This window comes from Pteropus medius, unplaced genomic scaffold, assembly GCF_902729225.1.
Source record: "Pteropus medius unplaced genomic scaffold, Ma_sr-lr_union100, whole genome shotgun sequence".
NCBI lineage: Eukaryota > Metazoa > Chordata > Mammalia > Chiroptera > Pteropodidae > Pteropus > Pteropus medius.
The window spans coordinates 19,051,834-19,077,625 of NW_024354500.1; the positions used below are offsets into that span (position 1 = coordinate 19,051,834).

At 36.5% G+C, this 25,792-nt stretch overlaps 1 protein-coding gene across 2 annotated transcripts in view; it reads right to left on the minus strand.

Annotated features, from left to right (window-relative positions):
* The window catches only part of KCNQ5 (potassium voltage-gated channel subfamily Q member 5), a 451,448-nt gene that overhangs the window by 115,787 nt on the left and 309,869 nt on the right, over nt 1–25,792 (minus strand). For both annotated transcript variants that reach the window (XM_039853208.1, XM_039853207.1), the window contains exon 3: nt 3,353–3,479. In XM_039853208.1, coding sequence (XP_039709142.1) covers nt 3,353–3,479 — 127 coding nt within the window. The remainder of the gene's footprint in view (nt 1–3,352; nt 3,480–25,792) is intronic.

The following is a 25,792-nucleotide window of genomic DNA, read 5'->3' on the forward strand; positions in this document are numbered from 1 at the left end:
ACAATGATTTTATAATTTTTTACATCAACGAGTTTTTGAAATGCTCTTGGTTTTAGCTAGAGTACAGGGGTAAGAGGGTGGGCAGTACAGGAAGAAGAGGAGGGTTTAAAGTCTTTGGGAATTAGCTTGTGGGCCCTCTATCAAGTTGTGTCCAAATACTATCAGTTGGCCTATAGGGCTCAATGCTGTAGGAGGCTTAATAGTTAACCATTAGGGTGGCTTCAATCTCTTTCTAATTGGAAAGAACAATGCTGGTGTGCTTAAAGAAAGCAGTTCCCACACTGAAGGCAGAGCCAGCCTATCATAATCTTTTCTATATCCTTTTCTTGACTGCTCAACACTTCTAAGACCGTTTGGGTGTGTATTTGGCATGTTCAGAGTAATCACATCTTACAAACACATGGAGTCCTGAGAAATCTTAGCTACATTTCCAAACTCAGAACAGTTATCACGGACAGATGAGAGAGATGTTATTCCTTTTTCCATTTCACCACGGTAAATTATGCTGAACAAGGGAACTACAAGGTTCATTTCACATTGTACTTCATCATTTTATCAGTGACATCAATCATTTTTATGCATCTATTAAATGGACCTACAAAGGGTTTTGTCATCTGGCACAGCCTGTTGCCTTCAGGCAGGTGACATTTGGTTCTTCTGTGTAAGTTAAATTTTACTGACCTCATACTGAAGGGCCACATTTGAACATGTTTCACTGTTACATCGATTCAGCTGAACCATAGATCAAACTGTAACATGTACAATAAATAAAAGACTGAAAAATATGTAGTTATCCTAAATGCAAGTACAAATTTTGTCTTTGTTCTAATAGGAATTCATTATATATTTATTCATGAAATTTTCTTCCAAACCAATTAATTTGCTAGCAGTAAAATATCCAAATGAAGAAAAGGCCAAAAAGTTAACTAAACTGCAATTACACCTAAACCATATGATATTAAATTTGTAAGGTCACTATTGGTAGGTCCAAAGGCGTCTAAAATGACAGATAATATAACATCATTTTTAGAGCCACATGTTATATCAAAACCTGCAAGGATCTGAGACAAGAGGAGAAAGATTAAAGGACTAAGATGTGCTGATGTATCCACAGATGAGAACAGCTATCAAAAGGCAGCAGGCATCTGGGAAATAACTTTCTTTTCAGCTCAGGGGCCAGAAACACATTGGCATTGCCTCTGAAACTGGAACAAAACCAATTTTTAATTGGTTTTAAAATCTGGAATGGAACATTCCTGCAGTCATCCATGAATCGACCTTATCCCGAAGAAACTGAGTGAATCTCGGCCAACCATCTGCCTTGTGAATTGTTTTTTGGGCCCCTTATAGGACAGAAAGTACTTGTTGTGCAGTAGTTTCACGTCAAGTTATAGTCCTTCATGATGTTGCTTGCGCAGAGAATTCAAAAAGAGAAAAAAATCTTCAGGGAGAGAAATCAAATGCCTTCACTAATATGCCCTGGGGCTGGATAGACCTGCAAGGCTGGGAGCTACATACCCACTTTTCTCCAGAGCATAATGATTTCCAAAAAGTACAGGCTATTCTTGCAGAAGAGAGGCAGCTGGACAAATAGAATGTTCCAGTGAAGGACAAACAAGGTATTTTAAGATTGATTTAATTTAAATTTCACTATTGTCACTCCAATGCTTTCCACAGCCAAATTTCTATAAAGTTTGATTGAATAAATGGTGACTCTTTTGAAATGTACATACTATGAAATTACCTCAGCAGAGAGTGCGTGGTAAGCCCACCCAGCTCTTCCCTCACAACAAGGATGGAATAAAATATTCTTCTTAACAGTCCCCATGGATGGGGAGACACTTTCTCTGATTCTTTCTTAAGTTCACTCTGCCCCTGCCACAGGGAACAGGGGTAAAAGAGGAAACTAAGATTACTCAACAATTTGTGAAACAAAACAAAATAGAAATAGAAAACTTGTCATAGATGAAGAAGGTAGTCTAAACTACCTTGTAAATTAAAAATCAACTTTTGGAGATTGGAAGTAGTTGAAATAAATAAGCCTCACCAAGAATTTTCAGTATTTGGATCCAAATGGCTACCAAAGAAGTGAAAAGGTAAAAAGAGAAAGACAACTGAATTTAGCTGTTAAATAACAACCACCACTACCACAACAATAACAATAACAGCTTTTATGTATAGGGTTTTCTTTTTTTCCTCCCAAAAGAAGAATATTCCATTTATTAAAAAGAGGGAGCACAAGGTTGTATTTTTCAAAAAGCACCACTGGCACGAAACAAAGGAAGTCTGAAGAACTTTCCAAATTAAGAGACTAAAGAGACACAACAAACAATGCAGTATGTGGTCCTAGATCGGATTATGTATTGGAGAGGAGAAAATGGCTGTAAAGGACATTATTGGGTCAACTGACAAACCTGGAATACAACCAGTAGATTAAATAAAGTATTATATCAATGTTAAATTTACCTAAGTTTATATAAAAATATCTTTAGTCTTAGGAAATCTATATTGAAATATTTAAGGATAAAGGGCCATGGCGTAGGCAACTTACTCTATTTTTATTGAGGTATAATTTATAAGGTTTTCAATTTTATGATATACTTTTAAATGTATTACCAGAAGATCCCATATCTTAACTCCAGAATGCTATGTGGCATCTTCATTAAGAAGTATAATTTCAAGTTGGCACCCAGGTGAATGGAATCCCTCTGAAATCACAGCAGCTAGGTAGGTGCAAAGATGTGATACTTGTTTGGGGACTGCAGCGCGGGGGATTCATATTCCAGAGTGTAAAACACTTGATCTGAAGTTACCAATGCATAAAGTAAAACATACTTGTAATCATTCTTGAGACATAGTAATTGATATGCATTATCAGGGCTAACACACTGCTATCCATTCCAGTTAATTAAGAGCATAAAAAGAGTACTGCTCATAGTGTAGAGCAAAAAGAGGTTTTTATACTTACTGAAATCAATGTTTTCCTAATTCAAAGAAACACCGGAGAACCATATAGTTCAGTGTAACTTAATTGATACAAGTGGATGTTCTAGAGCCAGACTACCTGGCTCAAATCCTAACTCCACTGCGTACTACCTACATGACTTTTAGTAACTTACTTCACCTCTCTTTGTCTCAGTTTCTTCATTCGTAAAATAAGGATAGTAAAAATACCTATGTCACAGTGTTGGTTAAGGATTACACGGGTCAACAGCTTTTAAACACAAACGTGCCTGTCCATGGTAAATACTCCATGATTGTTAGTTTTAATATGAATTAAATGTTGCACTATCGGAAAATTTCTATATAAGGAAAGGATGCGAGGTCAAGGTATCTGAACATTGATACTCACCTATAACACAGAAGGGCTTTCGGGCAAACCTCAGTCTTCCTTGCCATCCTCTATACCGACAACAACAACCTGCAGACCAAATGCGAATGATGAACTCCAAACCAAAGACGACAATCATCACGAACTCCTGGAATATTGAATAAGACATGTATGAGAGAGGTATTATGGAACAAACCATAGCAAGAAGCTCTATGGGTGTTTCTGGATATTTAGGCACTTCATCTAAAACATCTATTTGTTAAATGTCTAAAGTTAAGAACATCTCTTTTCCAAGAAGATATTTTCCTAGAAGATATTGAAACCTTGTATTGTCTGCATTTGCTATCATGGAATGCCATTCCTTTTCAAGTCTCTAACACTTCGCAAATTAGGAGTCAGTTTTAACACTAAGTGTGCAGGCTGAATTACGGATTTGCCTTGTCTGGAATATAGACTGTAGCTGAATTTAGCTACTTGGTGAAATATCTGAAATGAAAGAGAGGACTCTGAAAACATAGCTTTACAGTTTTACAGAAAACAGAGCTTCATTTTGCTGCGAGGGGTGACACAATCTCTAAGCTCTTAAGAGCTGTTTTCAGAGAAAAAGAGCTAAATATTTAGAAGTATGAATTCTTTTGTTATGGTGTCCAAATCTCTTTATAACAGCAAATTTCAAAAACATTACTGCATGTGTGGCACATGTATCCTTTGCCAGAAATGAGACTCTAAATTCTTCGGATCTGAAGTTTGTTAAGTATTATGCTGCGCTTTGGTGAGAGCTGCATAGAAAATAACACCTGTTCCAGCAAAATGACTTTGAGATTATTTAGGAAGACTTATGAGTAAACCTTGGGGAAAGGCTGACTAAAGTGACTCATTAAGCAGTGGGCCATAGAATGAGAAACCAAATGGAATTTGTAAGAAAGAAGTATTTCTGGAACAAGCTTATCATAGTCACCTCATTGTCCCTATAGAGATAGGCACTGAGTTGATCAAAATTGGTTTTCCTTTAAAAAATAATGTCCTCCCTTGTTTTTAACTCAGAATTTATAATGCAGAACAATATTTATTGATTGAATTTTACTATAATAGCTTAATTATAAAAGTCATGTATGGTCTTTATTAAAACATTCAAACATTGCAGGAATATACTGCATAGAAAGTGAAGGTCCTAATCCACTCCCCATTCTCCCACTCTATGAAACAAAATAAAAACTGTTATCAAATTTAGAAAAATGGCATTTTTGTTGCAAATTTCAGGCAAATGTCTATTTCTTCAGTTAGAGCATGTGATGATGTGTTGCACTTTTGAAATGCCTGGTAGAGATATATCATTCTATCCCGTTATTTTGTGCTGAGTAATCCACAAATATTTCTCATAATGGGAAATAAATCTTCAATACCATTACTGCTTACTTACAGTGACTGAGAGCTATCTGTGGGATAAATCTCCGAAGATTACTTTATGCGGATAACTAAAACTATGGTCAATATACATTCATTAATGAGGGTTTTGTTTTGGCTTTATTTTGATTTTGAGTATATATCTAGGTAATTGAATCTATTCATTCATTAAGCTGGCTGCCATATGATATCACCTGTTTCTGATCCAGTACATTTTCCCATGTGTAGAAAGCATCTTGAGGCCCAAGATGCCCATGTAGCTGTGCCTGTGCCCCATCCAGGTTTAATGGCAAGTCCACTTTTCTATTGCTGCCCCGGCTCTTATCTGTGCCAAGAAGTTTGGCACACCTCTAGTGAGAGTCCATATTATAAAAGATACTCAAGAAAATCCCAAATGTGGCCTGAGTCCCAAGGCACAACCATATCACAGTTTTTCTTTTTTCGTGGGAATAGCTGACACCAAAAAATATATGATCATTATTCTAAAGTAAGGGAGGCTGCCTCTGCACCATTTCTATGTTGCACTGAGGCAGGATAAATTAAATCTACAAATTCTTTACTCAGGGCCTCTTGTTCAGGAATATTGCTTGTTACTTTTTTTTTTCTTTTTAAAAGTTTAAGAAAAAAATCCTTCATTTCCATATAAAGAGGAAGTTATAATCTGATTTCACCATGGGGTCACAACTTCTGCTTTGGGAGAGAAGAATTCTCTTTTCCTTGCTAGACCATTTCTTAGTATTCTCTATGATGGCTTAGTTTCAGACTATCTGAAAAATAACCTCAAAAATCTCCAGTCACTGAGTAAGCAGCAGTGAGAGAGGAGAGCTCAGCAGATTGTGGGGCGTTTATTTCAGGCCCAGAGCTGTAGGCTGTGGGAATGTCCTCTTTGGAAGATTTGGGCTTGTGTGATAGAGAACAAAAGTGTGAAAATCACTTTGAGCAGATTCTGTCTCTTGGTTCCTGAAATTTCCATCTTATTTCAATAAAAAGGAACAAAGTGCTATTGAGCCAGAGAAGGGAAATCATCCTTAATCTGACAGATTTAGAATAAGTGGGGAATGGAAGTGTGAGAAGACCAATTTTTCTCTTTTTTTCCCCGCCTTTGTCCAGCTCTGTTGAAGTATATAAAATAAAATTGTATATATTTAAGGTGTACCATGTGATGTTTTGACATACATATGCATTGTGAAATAATTACCATGACCAAGCTAATTAACAAATTCATAACCTCACAGTTAACATTTGTGTGTGTGTGTGTGGCGAGAACAGTTAAAATCTACTTTCTTAACAAATTTTCAGTATACAATAAAATACTATTAATGATGGCTACCATGGTGTAAATCAGATATCCAGAACTTATTCATCTTGCAAAACTGAAATGGAAACATTTCCCCACTTCCCCAACATCTAGCCTTGGTGAACACCATGCTACATTGTTTTTATGAGCTCAGCTTTTTTAGATTCCACATATAATTGAGGTTGTGCAGTATTTGCCTTTCTCTATCTGGCTTATTTCACTTAGTATAATGTCCTTCAGATTCATCCATGTTATTACAAATGGCAAGGATTTCCTTCTCTTTTAAGGCTGAATAATATTCCATTGTACATGTACATCACATTTTAAAAAATCATTTGTCCATCAATGAACACTTAGATTGTTTTCATGTCTTGGCTTTTGTGAATAATGCTGTAATGACAGTAGGGGGTGCAGATATTTCTTCAAGATCCTGACTTCATTTCCCTTGGATATGTGCCCAGGAGTGGGATTGTTGGATCATATGGTAGTTCTAATTTTAATTTTTTGAGGAAACTCCATACTGTTTTCCACAGTGGTTGCACCTATTACATTCACACCAACAGTGCACAGGGATTCCCTTTTCTCCACATCCTTGTCAGCACTTGTTATTTTTTTGTCTTTTTGATAATATACTCTAACAGGTATCAGATGATATATCACCGTGGTATTGATTTGCATTTTCCTGATGATTAGTGATGTTAAACATCTTTTCATATATCTGTTGATCATTTGTATGTCTCGTTTTGAGAAGGTCTATTCAGGTCCTTTTATTACCATTTCTTTAATTGGGTTATTTATTTATTTATTTTTGCTGTTGAGTTAGAGAAGTTCCTTACATATTTTAGATATTAACTCCTTATCAGATGTTCGGTGTGCAAATGTTTTCTCCTATTCTAGAGGCTGTCTCATCATTCTGTTGATTGTTTCTTTTGTTGTACAGAGCTTTTCATTTGATGCAATTCCATCTGTCTACATTCGCTTTTGTTATCTGTGCTTTTGGGGTCTTATCCAAAAAATCGTTGCCTACAACCAATGGCAAGAAGTTATTTCCTTATGTTTTCTTCTAGTAGTCTTGTAACTTTAGACCTTACATTTAAGTCTTTAATCCATTTTGAGTTGATTTTTCTATATGGTGTGAGATAAAGAAATTTATTCTTCTGCACGTGGACACCCAATTTTACCACTTATGACATAAACTCTTCACAAGTTAGAAATAAAGGTTTATTATCTCAGTAACATCTGCAAAAACCTACAGCTAATGTCATAATTAATGATAAAAGACTAAATGCTTTCCCCTAAAATAAAGAAATAAAAGGCATAAAGATTGGAAATATAAAACAGTTTCCACTTGCAGATGACATTCTTGTCTACAGAGAAAAATCACAAAGAATCTGCAAAAACTTTTAGAATAATAAAGGTTACAAGATACAAGATCAATGTATAAATATCAATCACATTTCTGTATACTAACAATGAGGATGTGTTAAAATTAAAAAATTAAAAGCACAATATTATTTATAACCATGCTAAAGAAAATAAAATGTTTAGCTACATACAACAAAACATATACAGTACATGCATGCTGAAAATTATAAAACTCCCAAATTAATCTGTGGGTTTAATAAAATTCTTGTTAAAATTTCAGCCAGTTTTTTTTTGTCGAAATAAGTGAACTTGTTCTAAAATTTATATGGCAAAGCACAGATCCTAGAATAGGTTAAACAATCCCAGCAAAGAAGAATAAAATGGGAGGAATCTGTCTGTATAGCTCCAGTAATCAAGACTGTGTGGTATTGGCAGAGAGACAGACCCATAGAGAACAATGAAACAGAATAGAGACTTTGGAAATATACCCAGGCAAATATGCTCAATTGTTTTTTGATAAAAGTACAAAATAAATTCAATGGAGAAAGATATAGCCTTTTCAACAAATGATGCTGATGCAATCAGTCATTAACAGGCCAAAAAAAAAAAAAAAAAAAAAGAATCTCAATCTATACCTCATACTGACAAACTGTAGACTGAGAAAACATTTGCAAAGCACATATCTGACAAAGGACTAGTATTTAGAATATATCAAAACTCAAAATTCAACAGTGAAAAAATAAACAATTCAATTAGAAAATAGGCAAAAGACATGAACAGACATTTCACTAAAGAGATTATATGGATGGCAAATGAATGATGATATTTATTTTAACTCCCATTATCATTGCAGTATTATTCACAATACCCAAGACATGAAATGGTATTCAACATCATTAACTATATGAGAAATGATGCAAATTAAAACCACAATGAGATAGCACTATATGCCCATCAGAATGGCTAAAAAAATAATGACAGCATAAAATGCTGGGGAGAATGTGGAGAAACTGAATCACTCATATATACATTGCTGGTGAAAATGTAAAAGAGTATAAAAATGTAAAAGAGCCCTTCTGGAAAACAGTTCGATAGTTTCCTATTGATTTGCAGTTACTATATGACTCAGCAATTGACCTCTTGGGCATTCATGCCAAAGAAATAAAAACTTATTGTTTATACAAAAATCTGTACACAAATGTTCACAGCAGATTTATTTGCAATGACGAAAAACTGAAAACAGCCCAGAAGTTCTCACCATATGAATGGGTTAAAGAAGCTGTATACACCCATACCATGGAAAACTATTCAACAATAAAAATGAATGAACTATTGATACACACAACAACTTGGGTGAATCTCTAGAGAATTATGCTGAGTTAAAAAAACCAGTCTCCAAAGGTTACATACCATAATATTCCATTTATATAACAGTTTTGAAATAAAAAAAAATTTTTAATGCCAGTTTATTTATTTTTCACACTATATATACATAATTTTTTTTTAAACATTTTATTTATTTTCCCCCTCCCCCTCCCCTCTTCCTTCTGGTAACCACTAGTCCATTGTCCATGTCCTTGAGTCTCTGTTTGTTTGTCCTGTTCATTTGTTGCTTTTAGGTTTATATCCCACATATGTGATATCATGTGATTTTCAACCTTTTATGTCTGGCTTATTTCATTTAGTATGATTATGAAATAAAAATTTTTAGTAACACTTAACAGATTAGTGATTCCTAGAAGTCAAGGATTGTGGGGGAAGGGAGAAAAGGAGGAGGGAGGTGGATGTGTTTATTACAGAGTGCCTTGAGAAATCCCTATGGTGACGAAACTATTTGGTGTCTTGACTTTTGTGATAGATACACAAACCTCTGCATATGATAAAATTGTATAGAACTAAATTTACACATACAAATGTGTACAAGCAAAACTGGGGAAATCTGAATAAAATCTGTGGATTGTGTCACTGTTATTATCCTGGTTGTGATATTATACTATAGATTTGCAAAATGTTCCCGTTTGAGGAAACAGGGTCAAGTGTACACAGGATAGCTCTGTATTTTTTCTAACAACTGCATGTGAATCTACAAGCATCTCAAAAAATTTTTCAATTAAAAAAAGCATTGCCTAAGATATACAAATGGCCAACGAACATATGAAAAGATGCTCAACATCACTAGCTATTAGGGAAATATAAATCAAAAGCACAATGAGATGTCGTCTCACACCTGTTAGAATAGCTGTTATCAACAAGACTAGAATAACAAGTTGGAGGGGATGCGGAGAAAAATGAACCCTCATACACTGCTGGTGAGACTGCAAATTGGTACAGCCACTGTAGAAAACAGTATAGAGGTTCCTCAAAAAACTAAAAATTGATGTACCATATGATCCAGCAATAACTCTACTGGGTATTTATTCCAAAGACTTGAAAACATTTATCTGAAAAGATATTTGCACACTAATGTTCATAGCAGCATTATTCATGGTGGCTAGGACATGGAAGCAACCGAAGTATCCTGTAATAGATGATTGGCTAAAGAAGTTGTGGTACACATATACAATGGAATATTATTCAGCCATAAGAAGAGATGAAATACTGTCATTTGCGACAACATAGATGGGCCTCAAGAGAATCATGCTAAGCGAAATAAGCCAGACGGAAAAAGTTGAAAATCACATGGTATCACTTTTTGTGGGATATAAACCTAAAGGAACAAGATGAACAAACAGAGACTCATGGACATGAACAATAGACTAGTGGTTACTAGTTGTAGGGGAGAGCGGGGAGGAGGAGTTAGATGGGGTAAAAGGGGTCAAATATATGGTGACAGAAAGAAATCTATGGGCGGTGGATACACAATGCAATATACATATCCCTTACTGTTGAATTGTACACCTGAAACTTACTGGATTTCATTAACCAATCTCACCATAAAAATAATAATAATAATAAATTTAAAAAAAAAAGGCATTGCCTGTCATCTATCCAACAAAGTATAGACTCTAGAGAGGAAATGTGTTCCTCTTCAAGTCCAGATTCTGGGTCTAATCTGACTTTGTTTTAGTTTAATGGTGTTTCTAAATGATCCTCTAAATGGGATCTCTTTATTTTATTTTCAAATGAAACAAAAATCTTTTATGCTCATTGAAAGGATTTATAGATGGTTCTTCTGACTCGCTGAGCCAGCTATGAGACAGGTTCTGGTGACTTGGCTGCTGTACCCGAGGATAACTCAGTTCATCTTCTCTTGTTTTTAATTGAAATAAGATGCCCACTATTTACTCAAATGTTTGCTAATGAGATAAGTGAATAATAGTCAGAGTACTTGATGTACTTGGAGGAAAGCTGTAATGTAAAGTTAGTGTTACTAATAGTGCTTCTGATCTTCCTTATTGAAGCCCCTAGAAGTTTGGCTTTGCCAGCCTTCTACAGAACTAAAGGCAATGTTTATTATTTTTATCACCTGTTTTGAAGGAGTTGCATTTCCTTATTTCTGTCCTCACAGAATTTTGGTAAAACAAAGAGCATCTTTCCTATTCTGTAAAGACTAAGGAAATGCATATAGAAATGTAGAAACCCAACAAGCAGTCTATCTAGAATATATATTGAGAATACGGACCTAGCATTAAGCCTCTTTTCTAGATATTAGGGAAGAATCTTTGTCACACAGAGAACTGTGATGCTACTTCATTGATATATATGACTTTGCTGCATAATTTGAGATTTAAATACTTTTCTGGCAGTTATTTTGTTCTTGAGTTACTCAAAGTGATTTTAAGAAAAGATTGATTTTTTGGGCGCACAAATTCACAATGCTTAACAGCTCATGTTCTAGTTGTTTTCTCATTAATTAACAGCACTGTTCATTAAAACACAGTGACCTTTGTCTAATTTACAAGCTGTCTGCTGTGACCATTAGTTTTTCCTGGTTTTATGCCATCGAATAGCATTTTTGTGCAGATGAAATGCTGACATTAAAAACCCCACGACATTTGCACCAATTCTTGAAGAGCTGTGGCTAATTAGACATACAAAATTGGAACTATTGCTTTTCTTCAGAAAATCAACATAATCAATCTCTAGCTATTTTTGCTCTTTTGTGTGTGTGTGTACTTAAAGTAACAAGGCTAGTAGGCCAGCATGCCTCCTCACATAATCTCTGCAGGGAAAGGATTTGTGACGTAAACTGAGTCATAAATTGCCAAGCAAGGCATCAGTCAGAAGGGTTGCAGTTAGAATTCTTTGTAATTTGAAAAATTCTATTAGTATAAAACATATTAAGGAAATGAAATTAACATCTAGAGATGACTCCACACTTAAATCAGAAAGCAGAAGTAAATATATGAAAGAAAGCCATCTTATGGATTCTTCTCTTTGAAGAATAGGAAAAGACCCTAAAATCATGCCTGTTACCCATTACTTAGAGGCTATCAGATGTTATCACTAATTTAGCTTAATTTCACATTTATCCTTACTTTTTAGGATGCTATATTAACTATTAGTATATTAGAAGAGAATTAAAGAAATAAGTATTTTTATCAAAGGGACTGATTCGACCAGGAGTTGACATAACAATACCTTCAGAATTATGTTTGCATGGGAGGTGGTAGTAAGAATATGAAATAATTTTACTAAGTTGCTTAGCAGATACTGAGTGGGGATGTGTAGAGAAGGAGGACAGAGAAGTGAGAGTAGGGTGAGGATGGAGAGACCAGAACAAGGTGTGAAGGGCCATCAGTTATTTCTGCCTTGGGAAACAGTGATGGAGATTGTTTTGAAAGCCAGTGTAACTTGGGCTGGAGTCATTGGCTGGAAGGCTTAGGAAGATACAGAAAAATGAATTCATTTCAGGAGTACCAGGCAAACTCAGTGCCTCCTGCGGTCCTTCTGTTTTTGTTGCTCAATTCCTGAAATTTCTCTAGAAATAATTTATCCCTTCAAGTTATTCACATCTGTTAAAATGTAAATCTCCCTCTGAAAAGTAATTCATTTAACCACATTTATATGATAGTGTTCATTTATCCCAGAGGTTCTTCAGGGGGCATAGGGAAGGGAGTAGATGGAAAATGTCCCTCCCTACCCCCCCTACACAAAGAAAATGTCCTATTCCAAATGACTGAATTTCAATTTGTTACCAAAGAAAGATCAGGGGTAGATTTTTTATCAGGTGTTGGGGCCACAGATTGAGAACATATTAGCCAAGGGCAGAATATGGGAGAAGAGCAGCACTACAAGAGTTGAGAACAGAGAACATTACTGGTTGTCCACACGGTTCAGCCGAGGAGTGGTCCTGTGCATCCCAGTTACTAGGTGGGGTGCTCTTGCAGTGATTTTGGACACTTAGGCATGGGTTGGCTGTTGTTAAGTGTTGTAATGGCCATCTGGTATGAGAGAGTCATTCAAGTGATCCCTTCTGTGTTCACATTCTGTGTTCCTAAAGTCACATCCTGTATCAGGGTAGAGCATGGCTTAGCCTTCCTTCCACCTGCCATGGGGCATCTCTCCATGAGACAGAGCCACAGTGGCGCTCTCTGCCGAGGTGCTCAAGTTGGCAATGCACGCAGAGGCTTCCCTCACATTGTCTTCTTCCCTCCCTTAGGAACAGAAAGCAGACTCAATGAGTTCTCTTTAGTTGTCCACTCTCCCCGACCCCAAACGAAATGATACCTTAATGGGTTTGAGGTTTAATATGGGTGTGTCTGCATGCAGCCACATGTGTATATAGCAGGGAATAAAACTAAACCTCCAAATCATGAATGCTAAGGTGGAAAAAGTGAAAACAGTTTGCTGCACCTTGAACTGAACCCAGATAATCAGTCTGCTCTGATTTTGCCAAATAATCACAAATGAACTAATTCAACTTGGAGTTGAAGCTGAAATCCCTGAATCAGATCAAAACAGGAAGAGTAAGAAAGTCTCCAAAATGATTAAAATCAAACCAAGTTTTCATTTGATTCAAGTTGCCAATTTGTCAATTTCTCATTCTTCTATATGCTTTTTTTCTCTAAAGAACTGTATGAGCTTGCCTCCCTTCCAAAAAAAAAAAAAAAAGAATATTAATATAAAATTAACATTGCTATCAGAAATAAAATTAGGCCATTTTATTCGAAAATATGCAAGAGTATTATTTTTTCTTACTTAAAATTTAAAATACTTATAAAAATTTAAATAAAATTTCTTAAAACATAAAAATAATGTATTTCAATCAAGAGACATTGGTACACATCAGCTAAGTTGACTATAAAGCAAAACTTACCTTCTGTTGGGGCTATTTCTCTAGTAGGTTGAGATGGACACCTGTGACAAGAGTTGGGATAATGTAAAGAACTGAATGTTCGCTTCTCTTCAAAATCCATATGATGAAATTCTAACCCATAGTATGATAGTGTTTGGAGGAGGGCCTTTGAGAGGTAATTAGATTTAGATGAGGTCATGAGGGTGGGTCCCCTGCAATAGGATTAGTGCCCTTATAAGAAGAGGAAGAGAGCCCAGAGCATGCACATGCACTCTCTCTACACAATGTGGGGACACAGTGAAAATGCAGTCATCTGCAAGCCAGGAAGAGGTACCTCACTGGGGAACCACATGGGCTGGAAGCTTGATCTTGAACTTCTTGCATCCAGAGCTGTGAGAAATAAACATCTATTGTTTAAGCCCCCCAGGCGGCAGTATTTGTTATAACAGCCTAAGCCGACTAAGACAGATGGCTTCTGTGCTACTGAGAGGCTGAAGTCAGGTTGGGACTGGGAGTGCTCTTGAAGAACTTTCAGAACTTTTTACTTTTTTTACCTGGGAGTTATGTTTCTTATAGATGCCCTTGCTTGGACCAAAGAAATTTCTCTTGTATTGAGAGATCCTTTGGCTTCCAGAAAGCCCTTCCTTTCCCTCTTCTTTTAGGGTATTTGCATTGTTTAGTATAATGAACTGCTTTGTAACATTTACTTCATTTATTGGTGTTCTGTTTTTCATGAATTCACTTTACAATTGTATACTGAATACCATGTAGGATGTAAAGATGAGCAAAGTGTCTACCACTCTTGAGGAGTTTATAATTTATTTCAGGATGATAAGACACACGCACACTGGGAAATCCTGTGCAATAATTGCTGTCTGAATGGCGGCTCCTTGAGGAATCCCTCACCCACTGTTGTAACTCAGTTGTACCCAGGCGGGCCTGAAATGTTTGTTGAAGTTTCTTTCAGTTCATAACTTTAGATTCCGCAAAAACCAATTAGCTTATTGCTTTATCTACACATTAAGATCAAAATTCTAAGAAAGAACCAGCTGGTAGAAAAATTGGAATACGTTAATTGGCTTAGGATTTTTTTCTAACTTCCCTATTCACCATTATTGACACTAATTGCAATTGGAGAGTGAGTGGCTTCTCATCACAAGATGTCTTAGTGTCGGTGTCTTAGTTTGATTAATCTAAGCTATGGGACAGTAACGGTAATTACCCAAATTCACTCCTATGATTTATAGCACTGAACTATTTTGTTTGCATTTGGAGTCATCTGATCATATCTATCTTACTAGAACAACAGAATTTTTCACCACTGGTTAAGAAAAGTTCATAAGACAAGGTAGGGAAGAAAAAGAAAGTGAGGGACAGTTTATTCTTTTTGTTTGAACATATTTTAGGCAGAATCTTCAAAGTTTTGATTTTTGGAAGAAATTTTGGGGTGGAGCCAAAATGGCTGCAGAAAGTGGAGCAGAAGCAGCCAGTGTTTTATCAATCAATAATGAGGAAGACAGAGGCTGTGTCAATGGAAGAATGGCACCTCGAGGACCTAAACTGTTGAGCTGTCCAGTGGGGAAGACACTCCCTTTGTTGGTAGAATGTGAAAACTGTGGGCATAACTTAGAATAAAAAGAAACCTTTGAGACCGTGGCTTTTGGAGGAGTAAATGCTCCAGGCTTGGTGGTGGCAGGGTCCAGAAGAGATCAGGTACTATCTTGCTTTCTCTCCATGCCCACAAACTATAGACTGCATTGCAGACGTCCATATGTCACTGGGAGAAATCTCATGCTTTCTTGGGTCATCCAACCCACTTTCCTTCTCCTCCCGGCAGAACAGGAACCATTTTTATTCTAAACAGTCTTGGCTTTCTCCTCTCCTACCCATAATACTTGTACACACACTTGCACATGCACTAGTATCACATACTTGTATGTGAACTTGTGCAAAACCTTTTAGAACTGATGTTGGGACTCAGTCATCTAGGCTCACACAGAAGAAAAGGAAAGACAAAAATCTAAGAATGAAAATCCACAGGAGACCCTATTAACAGAACATACTGTCACAAACAGAAGTGTACATCAGTTCTCGGTACAATCTCTGATAAACATGAAACGTTAACTATCCTCAAAGTATGTAAAACAATGGCATTAATAATATTTTCCATTAATAATATTTTCTAAATTGAAGGAAAATTTAAAGATTTCTGCTCTTTTGAACAATCAGATCACAAAGAAAAATCAAATATATGCAAGATCATTTATCTTAATAGTTTCAATTTATTAGCCATGTGAATCTTTGCACTGGATCCTTTATAAAATCTGTCATGATTCTGGGATATTTATTTATGTCTCTAATTGTTTCTGGTTATCCATCAAAATCATTCAAGATGGGTCATGTTATAAATCAAGCATTCTCTCAAACTGAATAAGATGAAGGGCCTGTTATAGATAACCTTGAACTAATTTAATGAACTCCTCTGCCTGTTGTTCATTTGAACCATTAAGCAATAGATTAAGAAGGAATACGTCTTCTATGCCTACTGGTTTAAGAAAAACTGAGATAGAAATAAAAACAAGAAAGCTACTTGGGAAATTTCTAAGTGTTTTATAACACCAATTTTTATGACCCTTAAGCATAAGACATAGCATATGGCAAATATTTATCGATTTGATTTAATGGCGAATATCCTGGCAGCTGAATCTGAGGAATATTGGGGGGGGGAGGTGCCCTTCGTCTCTCTCACAATCCATTTCTCTGTTATGTTATTTACCAAGCCATGTCCTCATCCCAATTTGTTTTTCTGAAGTCTCCATGTTGGAGAGAAAATGCTTTCTCTCGGTACACCTAGCCTTTAATTCAGACAGAGATGGCTCCTACTGTATATAAGGCATCATTCTTATTTACCCATAATAGTATTTGGAATGTTATTTCTGCCAAACACCTGTGCTCACATTATTAGCACGTCTTAATTAATACACCAATGCCTGCTTGTCTGTCACCCATTATGCACATCTGCCAAATGACCTCTGATCAGTGATGGACTGATTTGGAAAATCACCTAGTGTAAGAGGGAACTGATCTATCACAGTAATTTGAAACTCTGCTCTGCTCTCCTGCTCTTTTATTTGGTTGTAGACTTATTCCTACCTGGCAACACGACACATGATTTGGAGACCATGGTGGTAATATAACGATATACGAGAAGACTGATTTGCAATTTTAACTAATAAAGCATCCTGTATGCAATTAGTGCCAAAGCCATGGAAATAGAGACCCATATATTGACTTTATAGGACATTAACAAAAAATAAGCTCTGAACAAAATAAACTGTCTGTCTATTCAGAAGTAAGGCTCTGCCCCAGTAAAGAATGCATTGGAGAAGGTGCGCTTCTTACCTTTTCCGAAAGCAGCATGGAATGCCTGAATAGATGTAAAGTGATATAGCAGTGTCAAGTTGACCTTTTGTAGAATCTAGACAAAAGAAGTCCTGGAACAAGGTGTGCCGAAAGTAAATTTACTCAGACTGAAGTGGGGGGAGGGATGTGTTAGGCTAGAGGGAAAAAGAACAAGACACCCACAGAGGTGGATTCTCCTGGTGAAGGAAGGAGGGCCCAGGGAAATTCCTTTACTGAAAGGGGAATACCTCTCTCCTCTCTCTTGTCTGCATTCCCCTTTTTGATCCTTATTTATCTTCCAGACCTGTCCGCCAAGGTTTTAAAGAGGAAAGGCTGTCAGGTTTACAACAAGGTAGCCTGACTGCTTAGCTGTGTCCATCACAGCCTCTCATCATGGTTGAATATCTCTGCTGCCCCCAACCCCCCCACCCCCCCACCCCATATCCAGACAGGCAGGAAATAGAATTGTATTAAAGCAAGGATTTCACCTTTCCAATAACAAAGAGTATTTAAGAGTCACTGAAGTATACTTTTTCAAAGACTAGCTTTATATATCCAAAATTAGTATCTTATCAGAGAGCATAAATTGTTTATACTGTTGAAAGTTCCTATTTCCTCAACTTCTTTCATTATTTTTTACTCTGCCTGTTTACATAGTAAATGCAGACTCGGTGGAATCTTATCTTCTTCAAGGCACAAATACAATTCATTAGTTCCATTTAGACTCCATCAATTTAGAATTTTTGATAATTCCACTACAGTTTGGGTAACACTTATTTTGGTACCATTGATTAAAAGAGGATTTACTAGGCAAATTAAGAACAGAAATGAGAGGACAACTTGGAAGATTTAACATATTTAAAAGGAAAGAATCTTCAAGATCTTTAATAGCACTTATTTGCATTTAAACAATTAATGGAATAATTACAACCAAGCCATCTCATTAATTAAAGAAACCCAGCAGGATCTTTATTTGGCAACAGTTTGTTAGCAGAAATTCCCTAAGTATTGATTCAGTGGGAAATTGGTAAGAAATATGCCTCCTCTCAAATTCTAATTACCCCCTTTCAATCATCCTAAATGTTTTCCAAACATTGAGATAATCATTCCAAAAAGCTATAGTTAGCTGCATAAATCATATATGTAAATATGTGTCAGTCTGTCCCACAGGTAGCTCTAGGGCCCTGTGATCACTGGAAGCAGCCCCTAGCCCAGTAGAAGCATGGTAAGGTGGTTCCAAAGGAAGTGTCTTCAGTTGATCGAACAGATTCGAGACCTGTTTCCACAGCCCTGTTTCCACGGTCCCTTGTTCTGAATTTGTGGGTTTTGTTCTGATCCTTTTTGTACCTCTCTTGTGATCTGCCCCGGTACATATGCCTACTTGCCTCGCCCGACCCCTTTCTCTCTCTCCCTCCTCTGTTACCAGCCCCTGGAGACTCGATAAACTACAAGTTTCCCTTCCAGGGAAGCAGAAGGCCAGCACAGTGACTTGATTAGGTCACTATCAAACACTAGGATCATTAATTCAGTTATAGTAAGAAGCTTAGTTCCAAGTGCAGAAAATGGAGATTCTACCATGTTTTATTCATTCATTTAGCAGAGAGCAGGGATTAGGAGCACCAAAGGGCTCTGCTATTTACCAGCTGTGTGACTTTGGGCAATTTCATTTAAACTTACTGCACCTCAGAGAATCTGTAAAATGGGGATAAAAACTCCTTCTTTATAGGGTTGTTACCACAGTTTAAATGACAATATTTGCACAGTGCTTAGAACAGTGCCTGATACATAGGAATCACTTTTGTAACTGCTAAATAAAGTAAATCCACTCATTCAATATTTATTGAGTGCTTACTATGTGCCAGGTACTCAACTAGATTCTGGAGATATGGAAGTGAGCAAGGAGTCAAAAATCCCTGCCCTCTTGATGCTTCTAGTGAGGGTGACATATAATAAACCTAATACATACAAATTATAGAACATTAGAAGTAAGTGTTATAAAGAGTGATATAGGAGGGTAAAGGTGTTGAAGAGAGCTGGCAGATGTCCAGCCTTAAACGAGAGAGTTGGCATAGGTCTTTCTGAGCAGACTGGAAATTGTTAAGGGAATGAACCAAGCAGATTTCTGATGAAAGAGGCATTGAGGCAGAAGGACCAGTTGGTGCGAAAGGCCTGAGGTATGGGTGGGGAACAAGGACATGGGATAGCGAAGTAGGTGAGAGGAGTAGGAGGTGAGGACAGATGGGAATGGAGGGTCAGACTGTAGAATCTTTTAGTTCATGTTAAGAACTTTGGCTATTACTCTGCGAAAAATGAGGAATGTGCTTCAGGACAAAGGCCTCAGAAAAAACCAGCTTGCATTCTGTGTCTCTTCCCCATAGCTGCTCTAGTCACTCACTAGGTTTTGGCAAAGCTAGGTGCTCTCTCTGAGAGGAACTGGGCACCCACAGACTACCCAAGAAGCAGAGCATGGAAACTGGGGAAGGACTCGTATGTATGTGTACTCTAGGCAAGAGGATATGAATGAGAATCTAAGCTAAGAACAAGGCTTTCCCTGACATGTGCTAAACGCTTAAAGCTGTAAATATATTATATCCTATTCTCACTTGGTGATTTCCCATAATCATTAGAACTTTCAAGTGGATGCTATTCTGCTCACTGCCAAGTGCCAACCCACTGTTACTCATTCCTAGTCATCAGTGTGGCCCTGAACTGACAAGCTTCCAAGAGTGGCTCTAAGAAGATGAGAAACAATGTTAGATTCATTATCATTTGTTGGCAATAAAGGAAAGAAAACACAGTAGCTACACAAAGAATCATTTTATATTTGATCTTTTTGTATTTTCCAAGATAAATTAAAGGGAAATTCAGAACACTGTAAATGGTTTTATTTGTAAGTTTGTAGGGTATAAAATGCTACAACACTTGCCTAAATTCTTCTTGCTGGGGGTCTACAACATCAATTATGTTGCAACCATTTTGGTAAAACTGCCATCTTTTTTTTCAAATTTTATAAATATCTGGCTCAGAAGTCTTTAGGATAGTGTGAAGATAGAATCATATCACTCTTCACTTTGCTAACCGCTAAGCCAAAGTTAGAGAGAAGAGACTTCAAATTTTTCTTATTTTCTGACTGTAGGGCTGCATATAAAGGAGTGACTATAAAGTGAGAATTTTATTAAAGAAGTTTGGGAAAAAATAGTACTATCTTCCTTGGCCTCTCAACCAAATGTCGAGTGTTCAAGATGCTAAAAAAAAGCCCATGGATGACCCAGAAATTCTACTTTTGGGTATTAAGCTGAAGAACTCCAAATCACTAATTTGAAAAGATATTTGCACCTTATGTTCCTTGCAGCATTATTTACAATAGCCAAGATATGGAAGCAACCTACATGTCCACTGATAGGTGAATGAATACAGGAGATACACACACACACACACACACACACACACACACACACACACACTGAAATATTAGCACATAAACAAGAATGAAATCTGGCCATCTGCAATAACATGGTTGGACCTAGAAGGTATTATGTTAAAAGTGAAATAAGTCAGACAGAGAAAGGCAAATACCATATAATTTCACTTATATGTAGAATCTAAAAAATGAAATAAATGAACAAACAAAACAGAAACAAACTCATAGATACAGAGAACAAATTGATGGAGCCAGATAGGAGGGGGATTTAGGGGATGGGCGAAAAGGTGAAAGGGATTTAGAAGTACAAATTTTCAGTTATAAAAACAGTCATGGGGATGTAAAGTACAGCATAGGGAATATAATAACTATGTATGGTGTCAGATGGGTGTTAGACATTTTGGGGTGATCACCTCATATGTTGTATAAATGCCTAATCACTGTATTGCACTCCTGAAAGTAATATAATACTGTATGTCAACGGTAATTGAAAAAAAATTTCTTAATTAAAAAAATGTGGCTTGTAATTGATACTATTACTTAAATGTTGAAGTCTTTGAATGTCAGGAGGACTTTTAAGCAGTGCTGAGCTGTGCCAAGGAGGGTGGTGGATGGCCATTGGGCATGCAGCATGCTCTTTGCATCTTAGTATAGTCAGGCTGGGATCTGATTCGTAGAAGCTGAGTGTGGTTATTTGCTTTGGTGATATTTTTTTTTCTGTTGCAAAAAAACTCTACTTGAATAATGTTGTTGTTCATCTGAAATGTCTTGTAAAAAGTAGCCAGTCACCATGGTGGTTAGAAATTTCCATCTTATTATTTTAAAAAGTTGTCATCGGCAGAAACGTAAGAATGAATTCTGGCTCTGGCTACAGTCAAATCATGTTGAGATTTTATTTCATCCCTCAATATTTCTGAATATTACTGAGTCAAAAGAAAGAGCAATCCTTCATCTCAGATAGATTTTTCTTGGAGATTTTCCCAACCAATTAATTCTTCTCTTCAGCGTTCCTGCTCTCATCTTCTGAAAATCCCAAACTCTGATTTTTAAAAATTTCCCAGCTATCATTTGATGACATATCAAGGGAAGTGAACATATGTAAGAAACCTAAAGTTTTTCAGAAAATTGTTTTCCGTCAAAATCACTCTGTCCTAATGATGTAGGTGCTTGTGCCAGTGATTGAACTCTTAAATTGGTATATACTGCTCAGGTATTTGACCAGGATTATTTATGTCAGCGGCTTAATGCTAAAAGGGCTGACTTTTTATGGTTCACAACAGCTTAGGTGAGTGGTTCTCAAGGGCACAGGACATTACCTCTGATATGTTAGGGGTGGTTTTGATTTATTCAATGATAGTTGGAAAGGAGACTGTTATTTGGGAAAGATGTTGGATTCCTGCAAGGCAAAGATCTCACATAACTTTGGATATTTACGTTGATGAAAGGGATCAAACCTGCCAAGATACTCCATTTTTTGGAGAATTCCATTTCTCTGTTCTGTGGGAAAATGGGCTACAGTAGGGGATTGCAATCACCCTAAAGCTTCATGAATTTTTATTCTAGATTTAGGTTAAAGGACAATTCTCAGTAAGCCCTTTTTAAGAATTTTGCTTTTTAAAAATTAATTAACTTCACTGGGTCCTCAGTGCAATGTTGATCCTTAGCTCCTTCGAAGGAAGAACGCTCCATCCACAATTTTGTATCTATCATCCAGGAGCCACAGACTTTAGATGAAGACTGTGGTAAGCTAATACTCCAACCATTTAAATGCCAGGGTTGAAGATGAAATGAGTAGTAAGCTACGTCCTAGAAAGTCACCTAATAAAATGCCTCAAGTGTAAATTTTAAAAAAAGGGATGTTTGGCATTAGAGTTTCTAGGGTCATGACACAAGGAAGAGTGTTAATGATAGTGGGTCTGTTCTCAGAGTGGTTCGCTCATAATAATGGCAGCTACTATTTCCTTGTACAATTTTCTCACTCTCCACCTCTCAGGGTTCCTTTGTTTCCTCTACATACCCATGATTTCTAAATCCAGACTCCCAAATCTCCTGGACCTTAGATAAATATTTCCATTACCTCCTGATGATCCTCAAGTGAATGAAATGTAATATATTAAAAACCAGCTTATCTTTCCTCTGAACCTGTTGAATGCTCTGCGTTCTCAGCTTTGGGTCATAGTGTCACTGTGTGAACACAGCCCCAAGGCAGACGCACTGGCCTTTTCACCCCCAGTCTCTCACCTCAAACGCCCTCCCTTGTTGGCTCAGCCTAAGAAATGTTGCCTGGATTCAACCTTTTCTCTTCTTCCCCTCTGTTTCTGTTTTAGTCCAGATGCTCATTATGTGGCTCAGGGTAATGAAGCAGCCTCCATTCTTTCCTGCCCTTCACTGTACCTTCTCTAGTCCAGTTATTCTCTATGGAGCAGTCAGAATTATCTTTCTCAAAATCACATTTCATCAGGTCATTGTCCTAATTAAAGACGTCCTTTTGATTTCCATCACTTAACAGCTTAAAATCCAAATGACTTTATTTAGAAAACTAGGTTCTTCTCAGTTTGGCTCCAACCTTCCTCAGTGCTTCTGTTGTTTACCTGACCCCTCTAAGATCTAGCCAGACTGACCCAGACCTGTGTGACTTTAGACCCACCTCAAATGTCTCCAACTCTGGAAGCCTTCCCCAACTCTCAGGGGAGAATTAATCACTTCCAATGTAACCAATTATTTTTTTACACGTTTTTATTAAACTGTCATATTTATAGATTATATTGTCCCTAAGTTTACTTACTTTTGCTTCTCTCATTCACTTTTGTTTCTCTCTCTCAAGGTAAGAAATTGGATCTTTTAATTCTGAAAATTACTTGAAATTTTACTTTAGGTTAAAGACAGGAAAAAATAAATTAATCCAAATAAGATTCAAGAGGAGGCTAGGGCATAGAGCCTAGAACATAATAGATACTAAAGAGATGCTTGTTTAATGCACAATTTAAAGCAAAATGCGTCAAAAATGAAACATCGATTACGTATTACATGAGGTCTGAGGAGAGAGTGATAACTATGTTTTAGTTTTATTAGGCTCAGTTGATCTAAATGTTATCATGGGAAGCTGTTTAGAGACATCAGTCTCTATTTCTTTTGCCTCTAGAGATCATTAGTGAATGACTCAGTCATTACTAAATGACTTTTTAATTAAAATATATTAGTGTTGAATAAGTGTCTAGATCATTGCAGTAATTCTCTCTCGTTATATGATCTTATTCATTTTTAATGTTGGCTACTGACTCAGGTCATCCTATTATTCTTTAATGTTAACGATCAACCCATTCTGATATTAGCTAAGAGTATTTGTTTTAATAACATAAATACACGATTATCCCAGATTCAGAAGGGTAAATGAAAGTCAGTGGAAAATGAAGATGAGTGAAAAAAAGAGGCAAAATTAGCAAATAATTATTTTATTTTAGATTTTTGAAACTTGTGTTCCTCACTACTTAATTATACTTGCCTTTATAAATCTTCCAAAATTAATGAAAAATCGGTTTTGGAATTTCATACTACTGAAATGAGAATATTTAATTGAAATCAGAGTATTTTAATGTCTCCCTGGAGGCATTGAACTTATATACTAATTTATTAAGAAGCTTGCTGTTGAGGACAGCAAAATTTGTTCCAGGCACTGAGAATATGTTTTGTTTAGGCTTTGGGACGAAAGTGAACACAACAACAAAAGCCCACTCTTAAGGAGCCTGTATTCTGATGACAGGAGCCAATAATGAAAGAGTCACAGATAAGCAAGAAAATATCAAATAGTGATAGGGTGCTATAGAGACAACAAAACAAGGTTACCTGTGAATTACTGCTGGCGTCTTTTGATTGGATGGCCAGGTCATTTAGTTTTCATATATTTATTTAGTATCTCCTACATGTTAGGCACCGTGGTACATACATACCAAGAAATACAAAGACTGCTAGCAGATAATCCCTATTCTTGTGTAGGTTTCAGTCTAACAGAAATGAAATGTATGTTTGGAGACCGGCAATCATAAGGCAGCACGAATGGTGCTCTTGGCCATTCCCTCTGAGCTGCGCTGGACCCCAGAGCATAGAGGAAAGAAAGATCACAGCTCTCGGAGAGTCAGGAAAACTTCCAGAACAAGAGAACATGATCTGGACTTAAAAAATGAATAGGCATTACCAATAGGTGGTGGAAATAACTGGTAGAATCTGGCTTTTCAAATAGAAGAAATATCATTTATAAAGGCACAGAGGCAATATGCATGGACAATATGCACGGTTTAGTATTGCTGGAGTGTACAGTGTTACTGCAGGTAAGCGTGTGTGTGTGTGTGTGTGTGTACACAGGTGCACGCATGTGCACCACAGGTATATATACATGCAATGACGCCTGTGTGGGTAGTTTTAAGGGAAATTGGTGCAGATAGAAGCTTAGAGATACAGGAAAGACCAGAGCTATGTGAGAAGCTTGCATGTGGCAAGGTAAGGTATTAAATCTCTTAATTCTGAAAATTATTTGGAATTTTATTTCAGTTTAAAAACAGAAAAAGACAGAAAAATCCAAATGTTACAAGCTTTTCACATACTAAGAAGATATCAAAATACTTAAAGTGAAAAATGAAGTTTACAGTTATTAAATCAAATTATCTTATATTTTAAATAAAATATTCTTGCTCGACTGTAACAGTCTTAAAATTTATTTATTTCTTTGTAGTACCATTTAACATTATTTTTCTATCTAAACTGCATAAAGTTTCCTTTATTAAAATTTAGGCTAATTTTTAAAATTTGAACTTTAATGACTAACTCTATAAAGTTAAAGATTTCTTAACATAGCTTGATAAAGGGGAGAGTAGAAAAGCTTGGGCGAAGAATACTCCAAACCATCGTCTGATACACAGGTTTTTATCCTTTCTGTTTATTTGACCTAAGGATAACACCCCTCAACTTTGTGCTGCCGATGTCTTTCACTTGAAAAGACCATATTATTAAGCGGATAATATAGGCTTCTAAGTAGACAGAACAGATAAGCTTGTACCCACATACTGGCTTTCCAGGTATGGTACAATAAATGCATTGCTCGAAAAGCCTGGTTTTAAGGCGAGATTGTTCGTTAAAAAGAACAAGGCTCATGATGAAAATAGTTGGGGCAAACCACCCTAAACCTATGGAAATAGAGATCTTACAAAAACAAACTTAATAAGATTTTAGTAGAGTTAAAAAGATATGTCAACAAAATAAAGGCTATATTTGTATAATCTGAAAAGAAAAAAAAGCTATGTGAAATTCTAACAAGGAAATGCTGCATGAATCCCAGCCTTC